The sequence below is a fragment of the Humulus lupulus genome, chromosome 7 (genome assembly GCF_963169125.1).
Source record: "Humulus lupulus chromosome 7, drHumLupu1.1, whole genome shotgun sequence".
In the NCBI taxonomy this organism is placed as follows: Eukaryota; Viridiplantae; Streptophyta; class Magnoliopsida; order Rosales; family Cannabaceae; genus Humulus; species Humulus lupulus.
In genome coordinates, this window is record NC_084799.1 from 4654599 (window position 1) to 4678097 (window position 23499).

Genomic DNA, 23499 nt, shown 5'->3' on the forward strand with positions numbered 1-23499 from the left:
GCCTAATGAAGATATGACTACTATGGCTCTAATGATGAAGGCAATTCGTGAGATGCTTCAGTCTATGGTACCTGAGCAACCTAGTAATTTGTATGACCCACAGTTTGACAGTTTTCTGCAGAGGTATTTGCCACCACAATCCAAAGGTGGTTCGTCTTCTCAGAGTAACACTGCCAATCCTAACCTTCATACACCGCCACAGCAACAGCACCAGCCTCCTTCACAATATTCGCCACAGCAGCAGTACCAGCCTCATCCACTGTATCCGCCACGTGTGTCTTCGCAACAACCTCCTCAGTATCAAAACCAATACATTTTTGGACGCTCTTCCCAGTCTCCTCCACTATATTTTAGCTTTACCGATTTTCAAGGAGGATTGATGCAGCCTCTGCTACCTAATGTTAGGTATGGGGAGGTTGGAGGTTCGTCGCAACAACCATATGTGAGATATGGTGAGTTTGGGGGCGGGTCGCAACCACAGCCTCAAGATCAGTTTGGGGACCTCACGCTTGGACGATCATCACAGCCACCTTATATTCCTTCACCGCGACAGCCACAGCCGTCACCCTCACCGCCACAGCCACAACCACAGCCATAGCCACAGCCGTCCTCCTCACAGCCACACCAAAATGTTGAAGATGAGGACAATTTCAATATTAATCTTAATGATTTTATTTAGTTATTAGTTTATGTATTTGGACTGAATTAATACTGTATTTATTTTTAATAACAATAGCGACATTAGCTAGGTTGATAAATATTAAAACTATTCACATTAATTTTAATGTTAGTTATGTTTAAATTAATTAAATGCTTATTTTGTTAAATTTTATTATGATTTATTTTTAAAAATAATTAAATTTAATAAATATTAATTTATTTCAAATAAATTTTAAAATATATTATAAAAACAATATTAGCGGCGGACCCTGCGGCTAATAATAATGAATCTGACATATGTATTAGAGGCGGGCTCCGCTGCTAATAATATTATATCAGTGGCGGGTGTGTCAGTCCACCGCTAATAATAATTATTAGTGAAAAATAATTTGACGTGGGGAATTAGTGGCGGATCCCCGCCGTTAATAAGCATTAGCGGTAGACGTAACCCTTATTAGCGACGGAGTCCCCCGCCGCTAATGTGTTCAATTCTTGTAGTGTGGGACAAAAGAACCTCAGCAAAGCAGAGGATAGTGACGTCGCCCCACGTGAAGACATTGACCTACGAATGGGCGAAGACAGGTCATAACTCCAAGCTATTGAGGAGCTCGAGGAAGTAAAAATTGATCCCAAAGAAGCTTCAAGAGTCGTTAAGATTGGAAAAAATCTTGATGATAAAAGGAAGAGGAAGCTGATCAATTTTTTACAAGAGAATCTGGAACATGAAGACATGGTGGGAATAAGGCCGAGTGTGATCATGCTCACTTTAAATTTGGACAAGAGCGTGCCTGCTAAATCCCAAAAACAAAGACGTTTGGGAACAGTCCGAGCTGAAGCACTTGAGGAAGAAGTAGCTCGACTGTTAAAATGCGGGTTCATTCGTGAAGCAAAATACCTGATTTGGGTTGCCAATCCTGTGCTGGTCTCAAAGCCAAACGGAAAATGGAGGACCTGCATCGATTTCTCCGACTTGAACAAAGCTTGCCCCAAGAATTGCTTTCCCTTACCAAGGATTGATCAGTTGGTAGATGTCACAGTAGGTCACGAGCTCATGTCCTTCATGGATATGTATTATGGGTATAACTAGATTGCGATGAATCCTACAGACCAGGAACATACTAGCTTCATGACCCCAAAAAATGTATATTGTTATAAAGTCATGCTCTTCGGGCTTAAGAACGTCGGAGCTACATATCAGCGGTTAGTCAACAAAATGTTCGCTAATCAGATCGGGAGAAATATGGAAGTGTATGTCGATGATATGCTTGTCAAATCCAAGACTGTCGATAACCATGTATCCGATCTAAAAGAATGTTTTGAAATTTGAAGGAAATATGGCATGAGGTTGAACCCCCAGAAGTGTACTTTCGGAGCAACATCGGGAAAATTTATGGGATTCATAGTCAATACGAGGGGGATAGAAGAAAATCTTGATAAAATCAGGTCATTGTTAGAAATTCCCTTGTCCAGGTCGCGTAAAGAAGTTCAAAGCCTGACTGGAAATGTGGCAACTTTGAACCGTTTTATTTCAAAATCCACTGACAAGTGCCTGCCATTCTACAACTTGCTCATAGGAAACAAAAAATTTGAATGGACTGAGGAATGCGAGCAGGCATTCCTCGACCTAAAAACACACTTGTCCGAGCCCCCAGTATTGTCCAAGCCTATGTCTAGAGAACCTTTATTCCTTTATTTGGCCGTGAGAGAAAATGCAGTTAGTGTCATGTTAGTTTGAGAAGAAGACTGTGGTAAAAAACCAGGGTATTAAATAAGCAAGAGATTTCTTGGAGCTGAATCACGGTATCCACTGATAGAAAAGCTGGCATTTTGTCTAATATTGGTTTCCAGGAAGCTCCGACCATATTTCCAGTCCCATTCAATTAACGTCATGACCGACCAACCTTTAAGGTAGGTGTTGCAAAAAACTGAAACGTCGGGACATCTTTTAAAGTGGGCAATCGAACTCAGCCAATTCGAGATATTGTACGTGCCACATACCTCAATCAAAAGTCAGGCCCTTGCTGATTTTGTGGCTGAAGGCACTGGATTTCAAGAGGAGCTTTTGAAGGAACCGGTGCAGGAGTTGTGGAAGATATTCGTAGAAGGATCATTGAACGAGAACGAATCGGGAGTTGGGATCATACTAATCTCCCCAGAAGGGCATCAAGTCCATACAATTCTGAGATTCGGATTTGAAGCATCTAACAACGAAGCCGGATATGAAGCCTTACTAGCTGGGCTGAGAGTGGCAAGGGAGCTCAAAGTGAAGGCCGTCCAATGCTATATCAGTTCCCAGCTCATGGTTAATCAGGTGTTGGGAGAATATCAAGCTCGAGGTACCAAGATGGTAGCCTACCTAGCTAAGGTGAAGGGAGAACTATCCGAATATGAGTACAATACTATTGAACAGATACCTCGTAAGCATAATTCTTATGGTGACACTTTGGCAAGGCTTGCCACCACCAAAGAAGCTGAGACCTTGAGTGTAGTGCCAGTGGAGTTATTGGAAAATCCAAGCGTGACAGAAGAAACAGTAGAGGTCAAGATGATCGACACAAGATCGACCTGGATGACTCCCGTAGTGGAATACCTCACAGCAGGAAGGCTACCTGAGGATAGAAAGTATGCAAGAAAAATACTATATCATGCTTCGAGGTATGTGATAGTGGTGGATGGGACATTGTACTGATGTGGTCATTCATTGCCTCTCTTACGATGTGTTCTACACGAGGAAGCTAAAACCATTTTGCAAGATGTGCACGAAGGCTTTTGTGGAGATCAAGTTGGGGGGCAAAACCTAGCATTGAAAATACTGAGGCAGGGCTATTTTTGTCCCACTTTGACAAAATACTCGACCTCATATGTTCATAAATGCGACAAATACCAGCGTTTCGCCATAGTTGTCCGAGCTGCACCTGTCGAGCTAATGATGATCTCATCCCCGTGGCCATTTGTGGTATGGGGAATTGACCTCACAGGATCCCTGCCTATGGGAAATGGAGGAGTTTGTTATGCGGTGGTGGCGATCGAATATTTCACGAAGTGGGTAGAAGCCGAACCTCTAGCAACCATCACATCAAAGAGAGTCCTAGATTTTGTGGTGAAAAGTATTATATGTCAGTTTGGGCTTCCTAAAAAGATTGTGTCAGATAATGGGACACAGTTCGGCAGTGATCTCTTCACTGACTTCTGTGAAAAATACGACATTATTAAGAGTTTATCCTCAGTAGTGTATTCGCAGGCCAATGGACAGGTCGAGGTTGGGAAAAACCCTAAAGGAGAGCCTAAAGAAGAGGTTAGACGAGGCTAAAGGATTATGGCCCGGACCGCTCCCGCAAGTACTTTGGTCATACTAGACTTCTCACAAACCTCCATGGGACATACCCCTTTTTCCCTAACTTTTGGAAGCGAGGTCGTCCATCCAGTCAAAGACATGGTAGCCACTCACAGGCAAAGGACATTCAGCCAGGAACAGAATGATGAACTCCTTAACGCATCTCTCGACCTGATTGAAGAGAAATGAGAGGAATCGCAATTACAGCTAGCCCATTATCAACAAAAAATCACTCGCTATTTCAATTCTAAAGTTAAGACGTGAAGATTTGGATTGGACGACCTGGTTCTCCGAAAGGTCTTTCTGGTGAATAAGGATCCCAAGGAAGGTGTCTTAAGTCTGAACTGGGAGGGACCATATCAGGTCATTGAAGTTTTGCATGAAAGAACTTTCAAGATAGCTTGGTAGAATAGGGAAATAGTCCTGCAGACCTGAAATGCCTTACATTTGAAAAAGTATTATCAGTAGTACCATCATCCATGTAAGACTTATCTATAAAAGCCTTTTGATTAAATAATAAATGGATTATTAAATAATTTTTCTTGTTAAGGTGGTTTTAAATAATTTTTCTTGTTAAGGTTGTATCAGCTCATGTATTAATGTTTGTAAAAGCAATCGAGAAAGTTTCTACATTCTAGTTACTTGGGGGGCATATAACCCGAGGTTGGCCAGATTAAGATCGTTGGATAAGTTTAAATTATTTAAAATCTTGGATACAACCAGGTCCGAAACTTAGAAGCTTGGAAAATTGATTCTTCGACAATTTTTTAAGAGCTTGAGTCTTCAATAAACCTAGCACAAACTAAGTTGAAGTCATTTAAAACCCTGGACGCAACTAGGTTCGAAATTTAGAATCTTGGAAACATTGATTATTCAATGGCTTTTTAAAGTCAAAATTTTCAATAAACCTAGCGTGAACTAAATTTAAAATCATTTAAAACCCTGGACGCAACCAGGTCCGAAACTTGGAAAGTTGGGAAAATTGTTTAATATCAAGGGTTTTTTAAAAGCTCGTGTTATCAATAAACCTAGCACGAACTAAGTTCCAATAAATTAAACCCCGGATATAACCGGGTTCAAGGCTTGATTCTTAACAGGTATGATACAAATCAAGCACACAAAACTTGGATATAACTGAGCTCAAAATACCTATCCCGATCTAAAAATCGATTCCTAAAATCTTGAATGTACAAGTTTAAGGATTCACAAACATGAAAGATAGTAAATGAGAGATAAATGGATTAGAAAGTTAGATATATATTGAAACAAAGCAGGCATTATCCCAAGGAGAAAAAAAACTGTTAAACAATTATAGACAAATAAAAAAAGAAGCTATCATTGAGCTCCACCAGTTCACCCAGCTGAATTGACCTCCTCGCCATCTCCCTCAGCTGCCCCGGAAACCTCACCAGTCTCTGACGGTTCTTGCAAATGCTGAGCCTTGAATTTTTCAAGGAGCGGATCCCACAACCCGGTTTCCATGAAAGAAAAGTTCCCATCTGGGTTGAAGGCCCAACACTGGTATAGCATATCTTCCATGGAAGACAATGAAGGCATCTTTTCTTCTTTAACTGCGGCCTTGGCCTCGAGTAGTTTGGTTTTGGCTTCATCAACCTCAGACTGAAGTTGTGTAGTTTGAGCCTAGAGGGCAGACAATGCAGTCTTCGCAGCTTGCTCGCTTTCCTGGGACGAGGTGAGAGCGACCTTAGCATCATGCTCACTCTTTTGAGCGGCCGCCAAGGCAGCTTTGGTGGCCTGCTCGCCTTCTTGAGCAGCTGTCAGGGCAGTGTTGGCGGCGTTAATTCGGCCCGGAGCTCATCATTTCTAGCCCTAGCTCGGGCTATGCTGTGATATTGGGCCAGGACAGACTGCAAAATAACAAAACAAGTCAGAGATATACCCTTGATCACAATAATAAGGAATTTTTCACCAAGGAAAGATAACTTACAGTGAGGTTCATCCCCGTGAGGTTCATCCCCATAGCTAACTCCAAGACATTCTCTGGGTTGCGCTCCTTGATGGTCCTTAGATCCCTCGAGCTGGCCTTATAGGCGTGCCCCATCATATGGCTTGCCGTCTCATAAATGATGCCCCGAAAAGCTTCAGGGATCTTTTCCAGATCCTGGGGATCTACTGGAATTCGAACAGTCGGGGTGGAACAGAGGGAGCTGGAGGACCAACTTGTATTACTTGGTCCCGAGGAAGCGCGAATCGAGGTGGAGGAGGAAGAGGAGGAACACTAGCGGTAACAGTACTCATTGGAACTAATTCTCGGGTTAAGCTTGCGTCTTTCCCCTTGGTAGAGGATCTGGAGGTGTTGCCCGCAGCATGGGGTTTTCTTTGAGATCCTGAGCCTCTTTACGGCAGGCCCCAAGCCAGTTTTCTTTGTTTGAAAGGCAGTTTAGAGTCATGAGCTCCAGGTTGTTCCATCTCTTTGCCTGAAAACAATAAAAGGGAATTAGTTCGCAAATAAAGTTGTCAGAAATACACATAAAGAAAGAAAATAAACAAAGATCCTACCCTCTGGGCTGGGGGATGAGTCTATTATCATGACCTTCGGCTTTGGAATTAATGGAGGAGAGGGAGAGTCCACAGTTAATATTTCTGGGATCCTAAGGGGCTCAGGCTCAGGTCCTTCCTCAGGACTGGATTCATCTACATATTGTCTAAATCCAGGGGCAAGCGCACCCTGGAGCAGAGAAGACCAGGTCTTACTTTTGGTTCCATACTCCTAAAAAATGGCAGATCTAAAGTTTGAAGTGTTGTCAACAACTACTGTGCCCTTAGGGTAACTACTGTCATGGCATACCACTAGGTGGTATACGCATTGGAGCAGGGTTATATTATGATCTGGGTTATAAGGATGGCGATGGACGAGCTGATTTGGGTTAAATCGAACTAACCTAAAATCAGCAACAACCCTATATAATTCTCTATAGGGGTATGGGTTACCTTGGCCGGAGGGGCTAGCTGCTGCTCCTGAAGCAACTCGTTTGAAGTCAGGTTCCCGGGCAGCCTCAAGAGCCCGCCTTTTCCTCACAAGAGGCACTTCGTCCTCTTCTTCCTCCTCACCTTCGGTGGCTGGCAAGGCCTCCTCTTGAGAGGATGGGAGCTCTTGGATCACCGGAAGGGTAGCCTGGGTCCTTAAGATCAACGTTTGACCTTCACCAATCAACTTACAATCCAGCATCATGACGTCATTCATGACCTAGCAGTAGTCCTTCACGCTGGGTGGAAGCCCAGACAATTTCTCGTATTAACCCCCGAGGATCACAGAATTCTCTGTCCTCGCAAATATGGCTGCATGACAAACAAATTCAGTTAAGACATGTACAAAAGAAACACCTTGAAAGGAATGAAAAATGTCACAAGCTGAGGTTTCAAAAGTAAGGAACTTACGAGGACAGTTGAAGTATCTGTGTTCACAATTGCAGAACCCATTCGACATAAAGAACATGTCTTTGTAGTCGTTGGGGTGACTGGGAAGCTCAATGAAGGAAGCAGAGTTGGGAAATCTTATCAGATAGTAGAACTCGTCACCTCGCCCCCTCTGTCACTACAAGAAATCTGATCTTTACCTACCAATATATATTGGTAGGGAAAGTAATGTTTTGCCTACCAATATTTATTGATAGATAATATTAGTAGGTAAATGCTAGTCCATTATATTATATTTCTGAACATGAGCTTTACCTACCAATAATATCAGTAGGTAATGATCTTTACCTACGTATATTATGGAGGGAAATTTTTTAACCATTCCCGCTCAATTTTCCCCTCGTTTTTTATTTTCATTATATTATTTTATTATTATAAATGCTTATTTGGAAGCTTATGTGGAGTAAATAAGCTGACATTTACCTACCAATTTCTTAATATTGGTAAGTAATTATTTGTCATTAGTATATTAATTCAGAAATGTTATTTCCTACCAATATTACCTACTAATATGGAGACTTTGCCTACATTTATTTTTGAGGGAAAATTTTTACAATTCCCGCTCAATTTTTCCTCCCATTTTTGGTTACTTTTTATTTTATATTTTTATAAATGCTTATGTGTAAGCTGATGTGTTATAATATTGATGATGTGTTAAATTTGTTATAATATGTGTCTGCCATCTCGCCTATTAGATATTAGTTTTATTCAATTAAATAAATAAGAAAATTTTAAAATAAAAAAAAATCTGAAACATCATTTCTCTCTCCCTATTTTCCTCTATCTTCCCCGAAGCCTCATTCTCTCTCTCACTATGTTGCCTCTGCCAGGCCCGAACGACCATCGTCCCATTGCCGGAGCCGTACACGCGCCAGCCCAATCGAACCGCCGGCCCTTGAAACGTCGACCCCCGCGAGCTCACCACCATACGTGCTGCCCAGGGCTGTCAACCAACGGTCCGAAGCCGTTCGCCTCTTGCATTTTCCGGTGAGATTCCAACTACCCGAGCCTCTTGTTTGACGATCTGTGATTAGTTAGGTAGTAATACATGTTTTCTAATTTTATTTTGGCCTATGGGTTTGTAATGTTTTATCTTAAATGGTTCTCTTTCTCACTTTGTTTTCTCTCACAAAGAGAGGATCCTATGCTATTAGTCCGATCAATTTATGGCAAGGCTACGACGGTGACGGGGGAGAGGCGTGGGTCTGGGCTCGTGGTCTTCCTCGTCTCAGATGCGGGCTCAATGGTGGGGATGGGGATCGATGTGATGAGAAGAAAAGGTTTTGACTTTTTGTAGACCAATTTACACTATTTTCTCAGGTTACTAAAGGTTTTTTATAATTTTTTTATGGAGATCTTATTATATAATAGTTCTCTGTGTTTGCATTTGGAGTAAACTGAATTGTGTTAGAACCCAGATAATAAAATCTTAAATGTCTTAATGCTGAGAATGATAGAGAAAAATTATTACAGTGTGAGAAAGTTGAATGGGATTCCGAGAAAGATTAAATTTAATGATATGACATGGTTTTAACTTTCTTGGTATTTAAAAATTTTATTGGGGATATTTAAAAGGATAGTTCTTGTTAGCTGTGCATTATCTTCTGCTCAATTGTTTTTGCAAATGTTTGTGAGTGTATATTGAGTTAAATATATAAAGATTATGTTTTTGTGTGGGAATATTTGTTATGCTTCTGAGTGAAGATTTCTTCATTTACAATTGATAGATTTGACATCAATGGACAAGTGACTGGGTTTGGTCATCCAGACTGGGCGAGGACACATGAAGCAGCTTCTGGAACATGCCCTGTGGTTTCTACTCTTGTTGAAGGAGGAGCCACTTGCATTGGTAAAATTGTGGTAGATGAATTAGCCTATGGGTATGTATTTTAAGCTTAATATGAGGAAGCATTTGAACATTTTTTTTTCCCTCTTATTGACTGAATGCAACATGCCAAACCTGCAGGACATCAGCAACATGTTCATCATCTAACTTGTTCGTCATCTAACTCTTCAATTTCTCTTTTTCAAACTTAAACTTGTTCATTATTTACCTCTCCTTTTTCCTCTCCTTTTTCTCTTATTTAAACTTGTTCTGTCATCTTTATTTTTCATTTTTTGCCTTTGCACTTATTCTAATTTCTCTAATATTTATTATGTGTTTATGTTATTTTCTAGTTTTTCTTCATAACCTATCTGTGTGGAAATCCATTCTTCTAACAAGCACGGGACATGTGATTTTGAAATGGGTTTGTCCTACTTTATTGTGATTCAGTATTAACAGAAATTACAGAAGTTGTATCTGCGGATTGATACTCACGTATCAAGATAACACTGCTTTGCTAAAGCTCTTTTGTTTTCAAATGCTTTCCCCTTCTTCATTTTAACTTGGTTATATTTATTTTGTAGGTGGGCCAGATTTGTAAAAATTATACTTACGTACTTCTTAATATTTTCAGAACTCGTGTTACTCTTAAAAGAGATGGCGTTGTTTTAGATTTAGTTCTTCCTCCCACAAAGGTTAACAATCTAATATTCAGACGGACATGGATTGATTCACCAGGGGAAATGATCATGACTAATCAAACTACAGGGGACAAGGCTGTGCTATACTTTCAACCATGTGGTTGGTTCGGGTATTTAACCTATCCATTTTTTTTTTCGTAATCTTAAAGGCATGAAACATGTTATTGTGCCCATAAACCTTAAAGTGCCATAGCAATGCTTACAGTAACTATTTGAGGAATGCTTACAATTTCCCACCACCTTCTTTCAAATAATGTTGTCAGTTCATGTGCGATAGGAATACATGAGTGAAGACAGATGATTCAGTGAAATTATTATTATGTGCATGTACTTATTAAATTCATTCCCGACATTCCCCTTATTTCAATAAGACCTTTTCCTTAGTTGTACTGTGTTTTGATAGTTAAAAAATTCAGTTTCTACAACTTTCACAAATATTGAATTGCAATTTTTTTATTTTCCCTTCTTTAATAACTAAGAAAAAAAAAGAGCTTGCCTTGTGTTAGTGGTGTTTTAAAAAAGATTCTGTTTGGTTGCAGAGTTGGTCGCTATGAAGTTGATGGATATATTTATAATGCTGCCGAGGAGCCTAAAATACTGATCACAGGGAAATGGAATGAGTCACTGAGCTGCCAACCATGCGATTTGGAAGGCGAACCTATTCCAGGAGCAGAGTTGAAAGAGGTTACTTACTGTACTTTATTCTAAATTGTTTTCCATCTTTCATATGCAAGTGTGGTTGATGAGAGTAATAGACTGAAAAATCATATGACATGACTTTGGTAAATATGTATATCATACAAATGAAGGGCTTTCATACAGCTGGTGGTCCTTAATACTTGCTTACGGAAAGATACCAAGTGATCTAGCTTTTAATTTCATGGAATTAGTTATTAGATGCAAATTCTAAGTAATCCACATGTTTCTCAATGACTTATGTCTGTTAATTCATTTATTTAATCAAGTGTGAGATGGTAAATATATTATTTCTATAGCTAATGCCTATCTTGTCCTGCAGGTTTGGCATGTTGCTGATGTGCCTAAGAACGACAAATTTCAGTTGGCAATTCTATTTTTTCTGTTTATATCCACTTGGCAATCCTACTATTGATTATTTTTTAACATTGTTGTTTAATGAATGGAAGGTATACATTTTTCTTTTGTCTTTATATTATATTCAATTTCAAGCTTGATGTTTATACTGTTTTATGAAATGAAATCATAATAAATATTTATTTCTTGTTATTTGTTTTTTAAGTTTGATCTTATCTGAACAATGATCAATCAAATTTTTCTTTGCACACCCTTATACAGACACGAGTTTAGAAATAATCACGAGGAGTGGATCAACTTGGCGAAGCCTGTTTTGGATCCTGCTATCTCATCAATTTTTCAGGAAACGCCTGATACAACTGGTATTGATGTTGAAAATTGTAAAGCAATTAGGAGCGAGATGCGTTTAGCTCTCAACACTTTATTGAAGGTAATATTTCTTTATTGAAGAATTTTGAAATTTATTTATTTTCATTCAACTTGCAGCAAAGAAACATTTGTCTTTTTGCTACATTGTACTTATTGAACTTATAGTTCATGAGATACTTTTATTCTTATATAAAGGTCACCGAATAACCTTAGTATATTGCTTCCAGTTTGGTGGTTTCTGCCACATTGTGTCTTTCCATATGATCATGTCAGAACAGGGCTTGCCACCTTTTACATGAATTAACAGGGCAACTGCTAATGCTTCCAATGCTTATTCTTAATTGCTCTGGCCTGGTCATATTTACTATGAGATCTTTCTGTTTGGTTACATTTGCTTTTAATAAGACGGGTCCATAGTATGGCAGAAACCTGTATGAACGCAGTCAATTTTCTTTAGTATTTTCTTTTATCATCTTTGAATTGAACCATCTATATAATCTAATGATAGTGTATATGAAAATTACTTGCGTATTCTTTGAAGTCCTTGATTATTCAAGGAGGAATTATTTTTCCCATTCTTTAAGAATGACTCGTTACTATTGTTTCTGTAGTGTTAATAGTCAGAGTCTAATAGTTTATGATGTCTGTATACCAGTTTTTTTTGTTAAAAGTTGATGTGGGATTGTCAAGAGTGGATTGAGATTTTTTATTTAGCACGTGGTTCTGTTTTCGTCAGTACTTTCTTAATTTGTCTATATTTTTGTACATATTAGAATCATGCTAACTTTGGTACTTGACATCTGTTTAGGACGAAGGAATTCTTGTGATACCAACTATTGCTGATCCTCCTCCAAAAGTAGGCTGGAAGGAGATCCTATCTGAGCAGTTTCAGAGCCGTGCATGTGCATTTAGTCTACTAAGCATTGCTAGCATATCAGGCTGTAGATGACCTCTTTGTTGAAATTTCTATCTTTCTTTGACTATGATACCCAATCAGTTGTTGTGTTTATTTCATTTTGGTAGGGGTAACCTTAAAATGATAACTTTATGACTTATTTTAGTATTGAACATTATAAAGAATTTTAGCATTAAACATTTTATTATTGAATGGTTTTTTTCTAGTTTATTTCTAATATAGAACATTTACAAATAACTGTTATTATCTTTTACCTACACATAACCATTAAATTTGAACAAAATATAAATTGTGTAACAAACCAATAAAATAATGCTATGTGGGCTAATAAAATGATACCACATATGATGCCACGCAGAATGCCACGTAGGATGCTAGGTAGGATGCCACATATGATGCCATGCAAGATGCCACATATGATGCCACGTCATCAGACACGTAAAACTACAAAAACCATGTCAGCATACACGTAGGATGCCATGTCATCAACACACGTCATCTGATGACTCATCAATTGATTTATAACTTAGTGGGGTCCACTGATTCTTTTACCTACCAGTGTTAATAAGTGTAGGTAAAGACTCTTTCCCCACTAACTTTTACCTACCAATCTCTACCAATTCAATATTGGTAGGTAAACCATATTACCTACCATTAGGCTAGTTTTACCTACACTTACAATTGGTAGTTAAAGACCCATTTTCTTGTAGTGTGTTCTGGGCTAACTTTAAGGCAGAATAAATATAATATATTTTCCGGAGTGGGGACCTCCCACTCATGCTTCAAAAACAAGTATTTCAGCCTTGCCAAAAGCCTATAAGAATTTGGGGGAAGCTGAAATGGAGCCAACTTCAGGTAGTTCAAGAAGTCAACAAAATATTGGTCCAAGGGAAGAAAGGCCCCCGCCTTCAAATGCTCGTCGCTCCAAGTCGCGAAATCGTCTTAGAGAAGGAAGCAGCTCTGTTCCCCTTCGAACACAGGTCAGGCAAGGATAGCTCTGGTCCCGACCTCTATGTTATGGCTCATCATGATCTTGTTCACCCTCCCTTGGGTCGTGATTTTTGACACGATGCGTTTAGCCTCGAAGTAGGTGTTGGGGTCAACCACAACCTCTTTCTCCACCACCATACCGAAGTGGGGGATGGGAGATTCTAGGGCGATCTACTTCCCCTTGTTCTTCTGCTGAGCTGAAAAACTTGTGGCATTCTTCTTGGGGGCGGTTTTCTTGTGAGGAGCCATCAGATCGCCTAGCGAGCAGAATGACCTAATTAGTAGGCGACCTAAGAGGGTTTAAAGACTGACGCAGAAGTACGAAGGGAGGAAGGTTTACTTTTGTTATACGAGCTGAGGTTAGCCTCAGCCCCATCGCGTGATGCCATGCGATACCCTAAGTTACGTGCCTCGGTTTCCTAAAAGACCCCTGATATTTAGGGATCTGTGTGTCACACTGCCAGACCACTACTTTCCTTGGGAGGCCGTTTAGAGCAAAGCCACCCAAGAAGCGTGACCCCTAAGCTACCTGATTTGAACCCAAAAAAAATCCTTCATCTCCTTTATCCCGAATGGGTATTCTTTATCCCGAATGGGTATTCTTTAAAAAAATCCTTCGTCTCCTTTATCCTTTACCCAGAATTTTCCCAGTTTTATGAATGTCTTATTTCTAAAGATATTTTTGGACTCACCCGTTGAACCTAAGTCGAAGCCTATTCGCTAAAAACGTTTAGAAGTAGCCTAACAGTGACTACAATGAATATTGCGGGTGAACATGGTGAAGAACAAAAGTCTAAAATAAAAAAAAAATCTTCAAACAAAAAAAGAGAGATACTTACAGTATGTTCTTCGCCGGTAAGACGTAGACATTGCAAAGGGAATTTCTTGGCAAACTTCTGAGTAATTGGGTACAATGAACGAGTTTTGGGGATTTCTTAGAAAGAAGTAAGTTTCGGAAGTGTAGAAGAGGAAATTTTTTAAATGAAAGGCGGTGAAGTCTGAAACTTGACCATTCCTTTTATACGTAAGTTGTGTAAATTAATCTGGGCCATCCATTTGGGTTGGTTCAAGATCCAAGGACCAAGGTTAGATAGACAAAACGACGGCAAAAAGGTGACAAGCCAATTATTGCAGTCCTTGAAACCCGAACAGACGCCAATTGCAGTACCCCACGTGTCCAATACTCGAGTAGTGGGCAGGCATGATTTTGTGTAACAGAAGATTAAAAGACCGTACTGTGTAGGTCAGAAAATGATGACGTCATACACGAGTAGGAGCTTGTGGGACAAATATTGTACCCTAATTTTAGTTCGAGTCATTCACTCAGTTCGGGTACAACTGGCAAATAAATATACGGAGAAATAACCAAAGGAATGAAATCTACTTATTATCCACATAAGTAACTCCAGTTTCACATGGGAATGTGTGGTGTTAGGTGTCCTGGATTTAACTCGAGCTACAAACATGGAAGTTGTGAAGTGCGAGCTCATAATATTCAAACGGTGTTCGAAATACGAGCTTGGAGGAGATGTTGAGCACGTGCTAACTCTAATGTATTGCATACTCAAGGATCCCTTGACACTCAGAATCCCATTATACGGTTATTTATGACCAGGCTGTCATATTTAATGTCCCAGATATTAGGAGAACATTTACTGTATGATCAAATCATATCCCATTATAAATGAGAAATATACGTATTAAATGTAATAAAAATGTATATGCGTGATTGACTCACGCGGTTACCCAAACGTGTTCATGGAATTTCTCTATAAATACTGAGAATATTGGACAGGATAAGGCACAGATTATTCTGTAATACTAAAAGTCTGCCAAAATATAGAGTGAAACAGCAATAATATAGACTTGTGGACTAGGTGGATTTTAACCACTGAACCACGTAAAAGATTTGTGCTCTTGTGAATTCATTTCATTTTTCATTACGGTTTATAACTAAGCACTAATCTACCTTACTATTTCTTAATACACTATTGGCGAAAAATCGCGTCAACACATATCATTTGTAAAAGTTAAATAACTTTTCTTAATGGGAGAATAGTAGAATTTTTTTTTTTTAAAGAAAGAGAGTAAAATGGAAAGAAATTATTTATAAAAATAGAAAAATAAATAAATTAGGGGGCACCATGCTTCCACTTGGCCATGCATATTGGGTAGGCTGGTTGGTCATGGCTATTAAAAGCCTCCTCAAAATATAGTACTAATTGATAACTAATAATTAGCTCTTAATTTTTAAAAAAATATTATTTATTATGAACACACAATCTGCTCTTGTATTCTTAATAAGCAATGGCCCTTGTACTTTAAAAAATATGTCAAAAATGAAAATATTTATATAGTCAAATACTGGTACACATGCCGTCCATTCACAAAATCTACAGTATGAGAATACTATTTTTGAATAGAGCTATTTTATTTTTCTTTTTAAATTAAGAGAATTACTAAGGGGCACAAGTGATGTCCAACACCACAAGGAGATGACATAGATTATTAGTGAAATCTAATATTAGATCTACATATTTAAATTAATTTAAAAATTATTATAGGATATTGCTAGCAAATAAAGAATAACTTCTTTAATCCCTTAAGTTGTCAATTAGTACCATTCTTAAATTAAATAACGTTGTTGACTAGTAATAGAAAAATTCATTAATATGAATATGATGTTCTTCCAATAAAAATCAGGCCTTCAAATAATATCAGTTGACTACTTCAATAACATAAAGAAAAATTCCATTCCATTGACTCCAAAGTCTTTTATAGAAAAGAAAAAAAAACTCATCTCTCACGCAATAATAGTACACTTAAGTTTCCAGTCTTTTCTTCTTCTTGTTCTACGTATACCAAACGCAGCTTTTGCTCAAACCAACAACAACGGCAACGACATCACAGTCGGCACAACACTTCTTCATACCAACTTGGCATTGTTAATTATTATTTAAACAAAATAGAGAACCATGGCAATTAAATATGCCGTGAACCAGACTGTTTTGTTTATTAAACATATATTTCCTAGTCAACAGTCACCGTGATTTGTGGAGAGTTACTATATAAATGAGCTTCTATCATCTTTACCATGCGTGCAAGTCACTACACACCAATAAGTTGTAGATCTAAAGAAGCTAAGAGTTGCTGGAAATGAGAGACCAAGGACAGCCGAGGCATTGGCCTCGACTAGTTTTTGCTATGGCAATTTGCTTCATAGCCACAAGTGTTGTCGCCGATTACAACAAGCCTTATGTTTATGCTTCTCCTCCACCACCAAAGAAGGTTGCACACTTCCTCCTTATTTTTTCAAGTCTCCTCCTCCACCACCAAAGCACGTTATCCACCCACCGTACCACTACAAATCCCCACCACCTCCACCATCTTCTTCACTGTCACCTCATTACAGGTCTCCACCACTACCAAAGCATGTAAGCCACCCACCCTATGTCTACAAGTCCCCTCCACCACCAGTCCACTTGCCACCACCTCCTTACATCTACAAGTCCCCACCCCCACCTCCACCAGCCCCCTCACCACCACCTCCATACATTTATAAGTCTCCACCCCCACCAGTTCACTCACTCGCCACCACCTTCTTACATCTACAAGTCTCCACCACCACCATCCCCATCACCATCACCTACATACATTTACAAGTCTCCACCTCCACCAGTCCACTCACCCCCACCTCCTTACATCTACAAGTCTCCACGACCATCATTCCCATCACCACCCCCTTCATACATTTACAAATCCCCACCTCCACCGGTTCATTCACCGGCACCTCCTTACATGCAGGGGCGGACACACATTGGAACGAGTGGAGTCAACTGACCCCAGTGAACTTTTAGAAATTACATGTACATATGTTAATATTTTTATAATATTTTAAGTATTTTAATAATTAAATGTATTGACCCCACTAAAATATTTACATTTATTTTTTAAGATTTTATAGTTCTGTTTGTTTATTTCAAACTTTACCACATGTACTTTGCTTTTAATTCGTGAGAATATTATTCATATGTATTTTTGTTAATGGATGATTTTTTCTTTTTTGAATATTTTTTTTTGACCCAGTAAAAATATATTCTAAGTCCGCCTGCTTACATGTATAAATCTCTTACGTCTCTACCAAAGATAGCACATCCTCCTTCACACTCGTACAAATCTCCTCCACTCCCAATTAACAGGTATTATTATAGATCACCACCATCGCCTTCTCGCAAGCTATACGTCTACAGTTCACCTCCACCTCCTAAATATTACTGAGTTCCCTTTGGTTATAATTTCAAACTTAGAACTTTAATAACTATGCTTTCTTATATGCACGTTCGAGTTTGAAGAAATTTTCAACGTTTGTAATTGCGTATCTATTATCTAATAGTGTGAGTTCCTTTGAGAGAAGCATGGCTGGTTGTATTATTTCTTTTTATGGAATGAAACCAATAATAATAATTTGATCTTATTATTATGAGCCCTTGTCTCTGTCGTTGTAGTTTCTTTGTACTACTGATCACAAAATATATACGGATTAAAAAAGACACTGATAATAATTAAATATGTTGTCACTTGATTACGTACGCGATGACCTCTATACTAAACAAGTCCACATACTCCAAAAATGAATAATGAAATTGATTACTCTTAAAAAACCAAAACTAGCTAAATGATTAAATCAAGGGTTAAATGAGTAACTTTCGGAGCCTGTTACATGAAACCCGAACATACGCCAATTGCAGTACCCCATGTGTCCAGACTCGAGTAGTGGGCAGGCATGGTTTTGACTCACGCGGTTACCCAAACCTGTCCATGGAATTTCTCTATAAATACTGAGAATATTGGACAGGAAAATAGACGGATTATTCTGTAATACTAAAACTCTGCCAAAATATAAAGTGAAACAACAATAATATAGACTCGTGGACTAGGTGGATTTTAACCATTGAACCACGTAAAATATTTGTGCTCTTGTGAATTCATTTTATTTTTCATTACGGTTTATAACTAAGCACTAATCTACTTTACTATTTCTTAATACACTGTTGACGAAAAATCGCGTCAACACATATCATATGTAAAAGTTAAATAACTTTTCTTAATGGGAGAATAGCAGTAAGAAAATTTAAAGAAAGAGAGTAAAATGGAAAGAAATTATTCATAAAAATTAAAAAATAAATAAATTAGGGGGCACCATGCTTCCACTTGGCCATGCATATTGGGTAGGTTGGTTGGTCATGGCTATTAAAAGCCTCCTCAAAATATAGTACTAATTGATAACTAATAATAATCAACTCTTATTTTTAAAAAAAATATTATTTATTATGAACACGCAATCTACTCTTATATTCTGAATAAGCAATCGGCCCTTGTACTTTAAAAATATGTCAAAAATGAAAATATTTATATAGTTAAATACTGATACACATGCTGTCCATTCACAAAATCTACAGTGTGAGAATACTATTTTTGAATAGAGCTATTTTATTTTTCTTTTTAAATTAAGAGAATTACTAAGGGGCACAAGTGATGCCCAACACTACAAGGAGATGACATAGACTCTAATATTGGTAAAATCCAATATTAGATCCTACACATTTGAATTAATTTTAAAGTTATTATAGGATATTGCTAGCCAACACTATAAATAAATGTACCCTTTAGTGATAATTTTTTAGTCACAACATATATTTTGTGTGACTAAATATCACTTTTAGTCATAACAAAAAATTATCAGTGATTAAAAAGTCATACTTAATCACAAGTTGTCACTTATGTAGTTTTAGTCACAACCTATTATTTTTAGTGATAAAGTTTGTTGTGACTAAAAATACATTTAGTGACAACAAATTGTGATTTTTGTAACTAATACTTTTAGTCACAGACTTTTTAGTGATGACACAAGTAAGATGATTTTTCTTAGGCACAAATTTTTTACTTGTAGTCACAAAATTTATTGTGACTAAAACTAAGATTTTTTGTAGTTAATTATAAGGTGCAACTTCTTTAGCACCTTAATGTGGTGTTTGGTTGCAAAACAAAAATGGAATGGTAATGGTAATAATAATAGGAATGAAATTTTAATTATTTTGTTTGGTTGAGACTTTGGAATCAATAACGGAATAATGATTATTATGTTTGGTATAGTATGGAATGTAATAAAATTTATATTATTTTGACCAAAATATATTTATTTTCATAAATAATTTTTAATAAAATTATTATTATTTTTTAATATTAGTTTTTATTATATACCAAATTCTCATGTTTATTCTACATCATATTTTTTTATTAAATTATCAAAATAAAACAAAAATATTTTGTAGAAAAAAGTATTGTTGTCGCTGTTTTTCGTCAACTTAACATGTAGAGCGCGTAAACAGCAAAAACTATGGCAAGAATAACACAGTAAAACAATGAGTTTTTTACGTGGTTCAGCAGTTAACTCTGCCTACTCCACGAGTCTTTTTTATTAAGACTTAGGAAATTTCTGGAAATTCTTCAGGGATGAATTCTCCAGAGATTCTCTCAAGATCACAAAATTTCAGTCCTTTTCAAAGGTACATGACATCTCTATTTATAGAGGGAATTCAGAATACAATCCCACATGTTTTGGGAAGTTATTCTGAGAATTTATATATTAAATTACTTTAATGCTTGTAACCCCCATATACTAGGAAACGTCCTTGAAGACCAGGAGACATATAACAAACTTTAATATCCCTTTAATGTAGGGGAGTTACAACAATAAATATATTTTAAACGCACGAACTGTCTTATCGGATGACCCATTACGTTGTTCGAGATCGGTAATTGGCATCATGCCGGACCAGGTATCTGAGTAAATTACGAGCTGTATAACTTTCCCTAGGACCAGCTTGGAGTGGATAAATGCCACCGAGGTCATTACATTCCGAGCCTACACCCTTGCCAAGCTTGGGCTACTTGATCCGAAGACACCCGACAACAGAAATACTCCGACGCTACATCTTTCGAGCCTAGACATCATTCCGAGGTTACATATCTTCGAGGTTGCCTCCTTGCTTCTCGGGTTGGCATCAGTACCACGACTCATGCACTTTAGGAATTGCGAGCTCACAACTGAAAAATCCAACTTTCGAGGTCACAACCTCAGATCTCGAAATCTGGGTGTAACATTTTGCCCCCTCAAAAGTACTGGTTCGAATCCTATGAGAAGGAAACTTTTGAACTACTCTCTTTGGGAACCGTTCCATCACACACTCGAGTATGGACACGCGTCATCAGGGTATTGCTCACTCAGTGTACTTGAGTGCCTTGAAAATCTGCACATGACCACTCGCTTGCCACCTTTATGGTACCATCATGTCACTTGTCCCTGGTCGTTGGATTTGACACGGAATTTGGCCAATGGCCTAGATTAGTTCGACTCTCATCATCTCCACGGGCCTATAAATAAGCTCCTGAGTCGTCTTCTTCATTTTTCCCTTATACTAAAAAACTGCTTCTTCAGTCATCTGTTTCTCTGCAACACCCATTTTCAGCGTGTAAGTGTCTGATCTTAACTTGTATGTATATCTTATTTTTCTTTACGCCAATTTATGCCTTTGTTGTTTTTGCATTTCTGGGAATGTGCTGATTTATTCTTTAGTTTGATGCACTAGTATACTTTGATCGATAGATATTCGTTTAGGTTCGCCATTACTAGTTTTGAATCCAGTTCAAATGTAGGAAGACCCAAATATGGTGTTTTTTTTTCTTCTAGGTTTTCAAATTTTGGAGGACATATCTTGTACACCAAGATATCGGGTAAAAAATCTTGATTTTAAAGAATGCACGATACCCAAAAATACCATTTTTAAATAACCGCCACCTTTTTCCCTGATATTTCGGGATTCTCAAAAATTAAATCCACTTCCTTCCCTTTTTCGTGAAATACACGTCGTGACACTTAATCGGGTCTCTAGGATTGAACTCTTCTCGTACCCAAGCACTTCTGAGCTTGTTTCACCAAGCTCGGTATTCTTAATTCCTTGCTTGCATGGCCCTCACCATTTTTTCTTTCTTGCTAGATGTCACAGAATCTGGAAAGACAGTGGGGGTCGTTGCTTGCCATCCCATATTCGCCAAAAACTCCGAGCCCGGAGTCGATGTTTGCCCGGAACCAGCGCCTGATTCGTGAACACGAGCTAGCTCGCGAACAAGAAGAAAACCGAGCTCATTATCGTCGTCAAATCGTCGAGGTCATAGAGAAGAAGAGAAAAATCCTTCGAGAGGCTCTTTATCCAGAATCTGACTCAGGGCCTAGACCGATCCCCCTTGATCCCATGCTAAAAGTGACAGTCGCGTACAACCCGAGAGATCGTCGATTCTCACTGATGGGGGAGCCCGCCACCTCGCAGCCGAGGAGGGAAATTTTCGAGGCCGAGCATTATTGGAGCTCGATTACCTCGCTAGGTCAGATAAACGATATCTTGGCCTTTCATGGTATAAGATTATCAAGCTCGCTAAGGTGTCGAGCCCCTACCTCCCACGAGCGAAGTTGTCGCGCTCCGGGAGATGGAAATCCTGACAACAAGCTGAGATACGCGGCTTGGAGCCAGGAGCATATGAAGGCAGGAGCAATACTGCCTTTGAAGTCTTTCTTCAAGGATTTCACAAACTTCGTTGGGTTGGCTCCATTCCATCTCAACACTAATTCTTACAAGGTTCTGTCTGCCCTGAGGTTGCTATACCACGAGTTGAAGTGGGAAAGACCACCGCCAGAGGAGATCCTGTATCTTTTATGTTTGAAAAGCAATCCCTCTCGAGCTTGGGGAGGAGACGCTTCTATTATCTTTCGAGCTACCCCAAGGATAAAAAGATGTTTGAGGATCTTCCCAACCATCCTCCTGACTTTAAGAAGGCTTTCTTCTGGACAGATGGCCTAGCTCCGTCTCGATACTATTCATTCAGACGGATTCGTAAGTACCCCAACCTCCTTTATCTCTATACTCGGACTTTTTTCTATAGGCTCGTACTTAGTTGAAATGTATTTTATTTTCCAGCGAACTATCATCGTCCCACTCCTACTGACGTGATGAAGGAGCATAGAGAGAGTCTGCTCCAACTCCCTTATGGCAGGAGGTCCCTCTCATACCTTTTGCATGAAGGTAAGCTCAGAGCTTGCAGGCTCTTGGGAGATGGCCAGTCCACCTCGGATTGGTCCAACAAAAAATATGACCGCTGGGAGCTCATGCCTTTGCCAACAGGCATCCTCCCTCCAAGGAGAGAGGTGAGGCCCCCGCCTCCAGTTCGTCGAAGGAGCCCGCAATCAGGGAAGGAGGCCAATGATGAAGCCTTGAGCTCAGGCTCGGATGATCAAGGTACAGTCATCCTAAGCTCGAAAATGTGGTCCCCACCCTATTAAAACACAAACCCGATAGGTTAGTATTGTGCGAGGACGATACGGACCATTTCTATAAATGGACTTGGGTAGATGAACGGGTTCATAGGTTTGATAGCTGGCTCAGGAAATATGACACTATGTATAGCCTGAACGAGGTATAGGACGGAATAGCCGTCCAATATGGGACCAACGACTATAAGGACCTTTCAAAGTTGACGTCCACCTATAGGGAAGGTACTCCCCCCACCTTTTCTGAAGATGGGGGAATTTCATGGTCTCCGAGTTCAAGCTTGGAGGAGAGTTCAAGTTAGGATTCTCTCAACTCGCCCTTTCATTACTTTGTATATTTGCATGATGTTGAGTTACTTTATATACTTTTTTTTTTATAACTCATATTGTGGTGTGACTGTGTAAGTGAGATGGACTCCGATCCTGACAATATTCTCGAGAGTGGCAGAGCCAAAAGGAGCAAGCGCCCCAGGGGGTCGCGAAAAACTGACCGGCCTGCCAAGGTCCTTAAGAGGACTGAAAAGACACCTCCTCCACCAACTCAGCCTGCTACAAGCTCCGCTGTGTTAGGAAAATATTGTTTTGCCTCAATGGAAATGATTATAATATTACAACTCTATGCAATAATATTACAAGTAAATATAGATTGATTAAATAAGGTTACAACTCTATAACTGAAAATACAAATAAACTAAAGAAAGGAAGAAGATGATGATGAAGAAGAGAATAGTGAGAATACAACTCTAAGCAAAAGATTACAAGTAAAATAAAGTGTTTAGACCAAATGAAAAGATTACAACTCTTAATCAAAATATACAAGTAAATAGAACA

At 38.7% G+C, this 23499-nt stretch overlaps 2 protein-coding genes across 2 annotated transcripts; both read left to right on the forward strand.

The window, feature by feature from the left end:
- The first annotated feature begins 8530 nt into the window (after positions 1-8530).
- LOC133789746 (uncharacterized) lies at positions 8531-11084 on the forward strand. The gene is made up of 5 exons (XM_062227503.1): positions 8531-8712; positions 9160-9312; positions 9892-10068; positions 10498-10642; positions 10977-11084. Exons 1-5 carry the CDS (start codon positions 8531-8533, stop codon positions 11067-11069), a joined length of 750 nt encoding a protein of 249 aa, XP_062083487.1. The 3' UTR covers positions 11070-11084.
- A 2051-nt stretch (positions 11085-13135) lies between these two features.
- Positions 13136-17143, forward strand: LOC133789747 (extensin-like). Its single transcript, XM_062227504.1, has 2 exons — positions 13136-13281; positions 16510-17143. The coding sequence occupies exons 1-2, from the start codon at positions 13136-13138 to the stop codon at positions 17141-17143; spliced, it is 780 nt and encodes a 259-aa protein (XP_062083488.1).
- Positions 17144-23499: the final 6356 nt, after the last annotated feature.

Bases quoted from the DNA above. Each gene is read 5' to 3' on its own strand.
- LOC133789747 (XM_062227504.1), top strand. From the start codon at position 13,136: ATGGAGCCAACTTCAGGTAGTTCAAGAAGTCAACAAAATATTGGTCCA. The intron at 13,282-16,509 runs GCAAGGATAGCT...TTTGCTTCATAG, and splicing joins CCCCTTCGAACACAGGTCAG to CCACAAGTGTTGTCGCCGAT.
- LOC133789746 (XM_062227503.1), top strand. From the start codon at position 8,531: ATGGTTCTCTTTCTCACTTTGTTTTCTCTCACAAAGAGAGGATCCTAT. The intron at 10,069-10,497 runs GTATTTAACCTA...GTTTGGTTGCAG, and splicing joins CAACCATGTGGTTGGTTCGG to AGTTGGTCGCTATGAAGTTG. The intron at 10,643-10,976 runs GTTACTTACTGT...CTTGTCCTGCAG, and splicing joins CAGGAGCAGAGTTGAAAGAG to GTTTGGCATGTTGCTGATGT.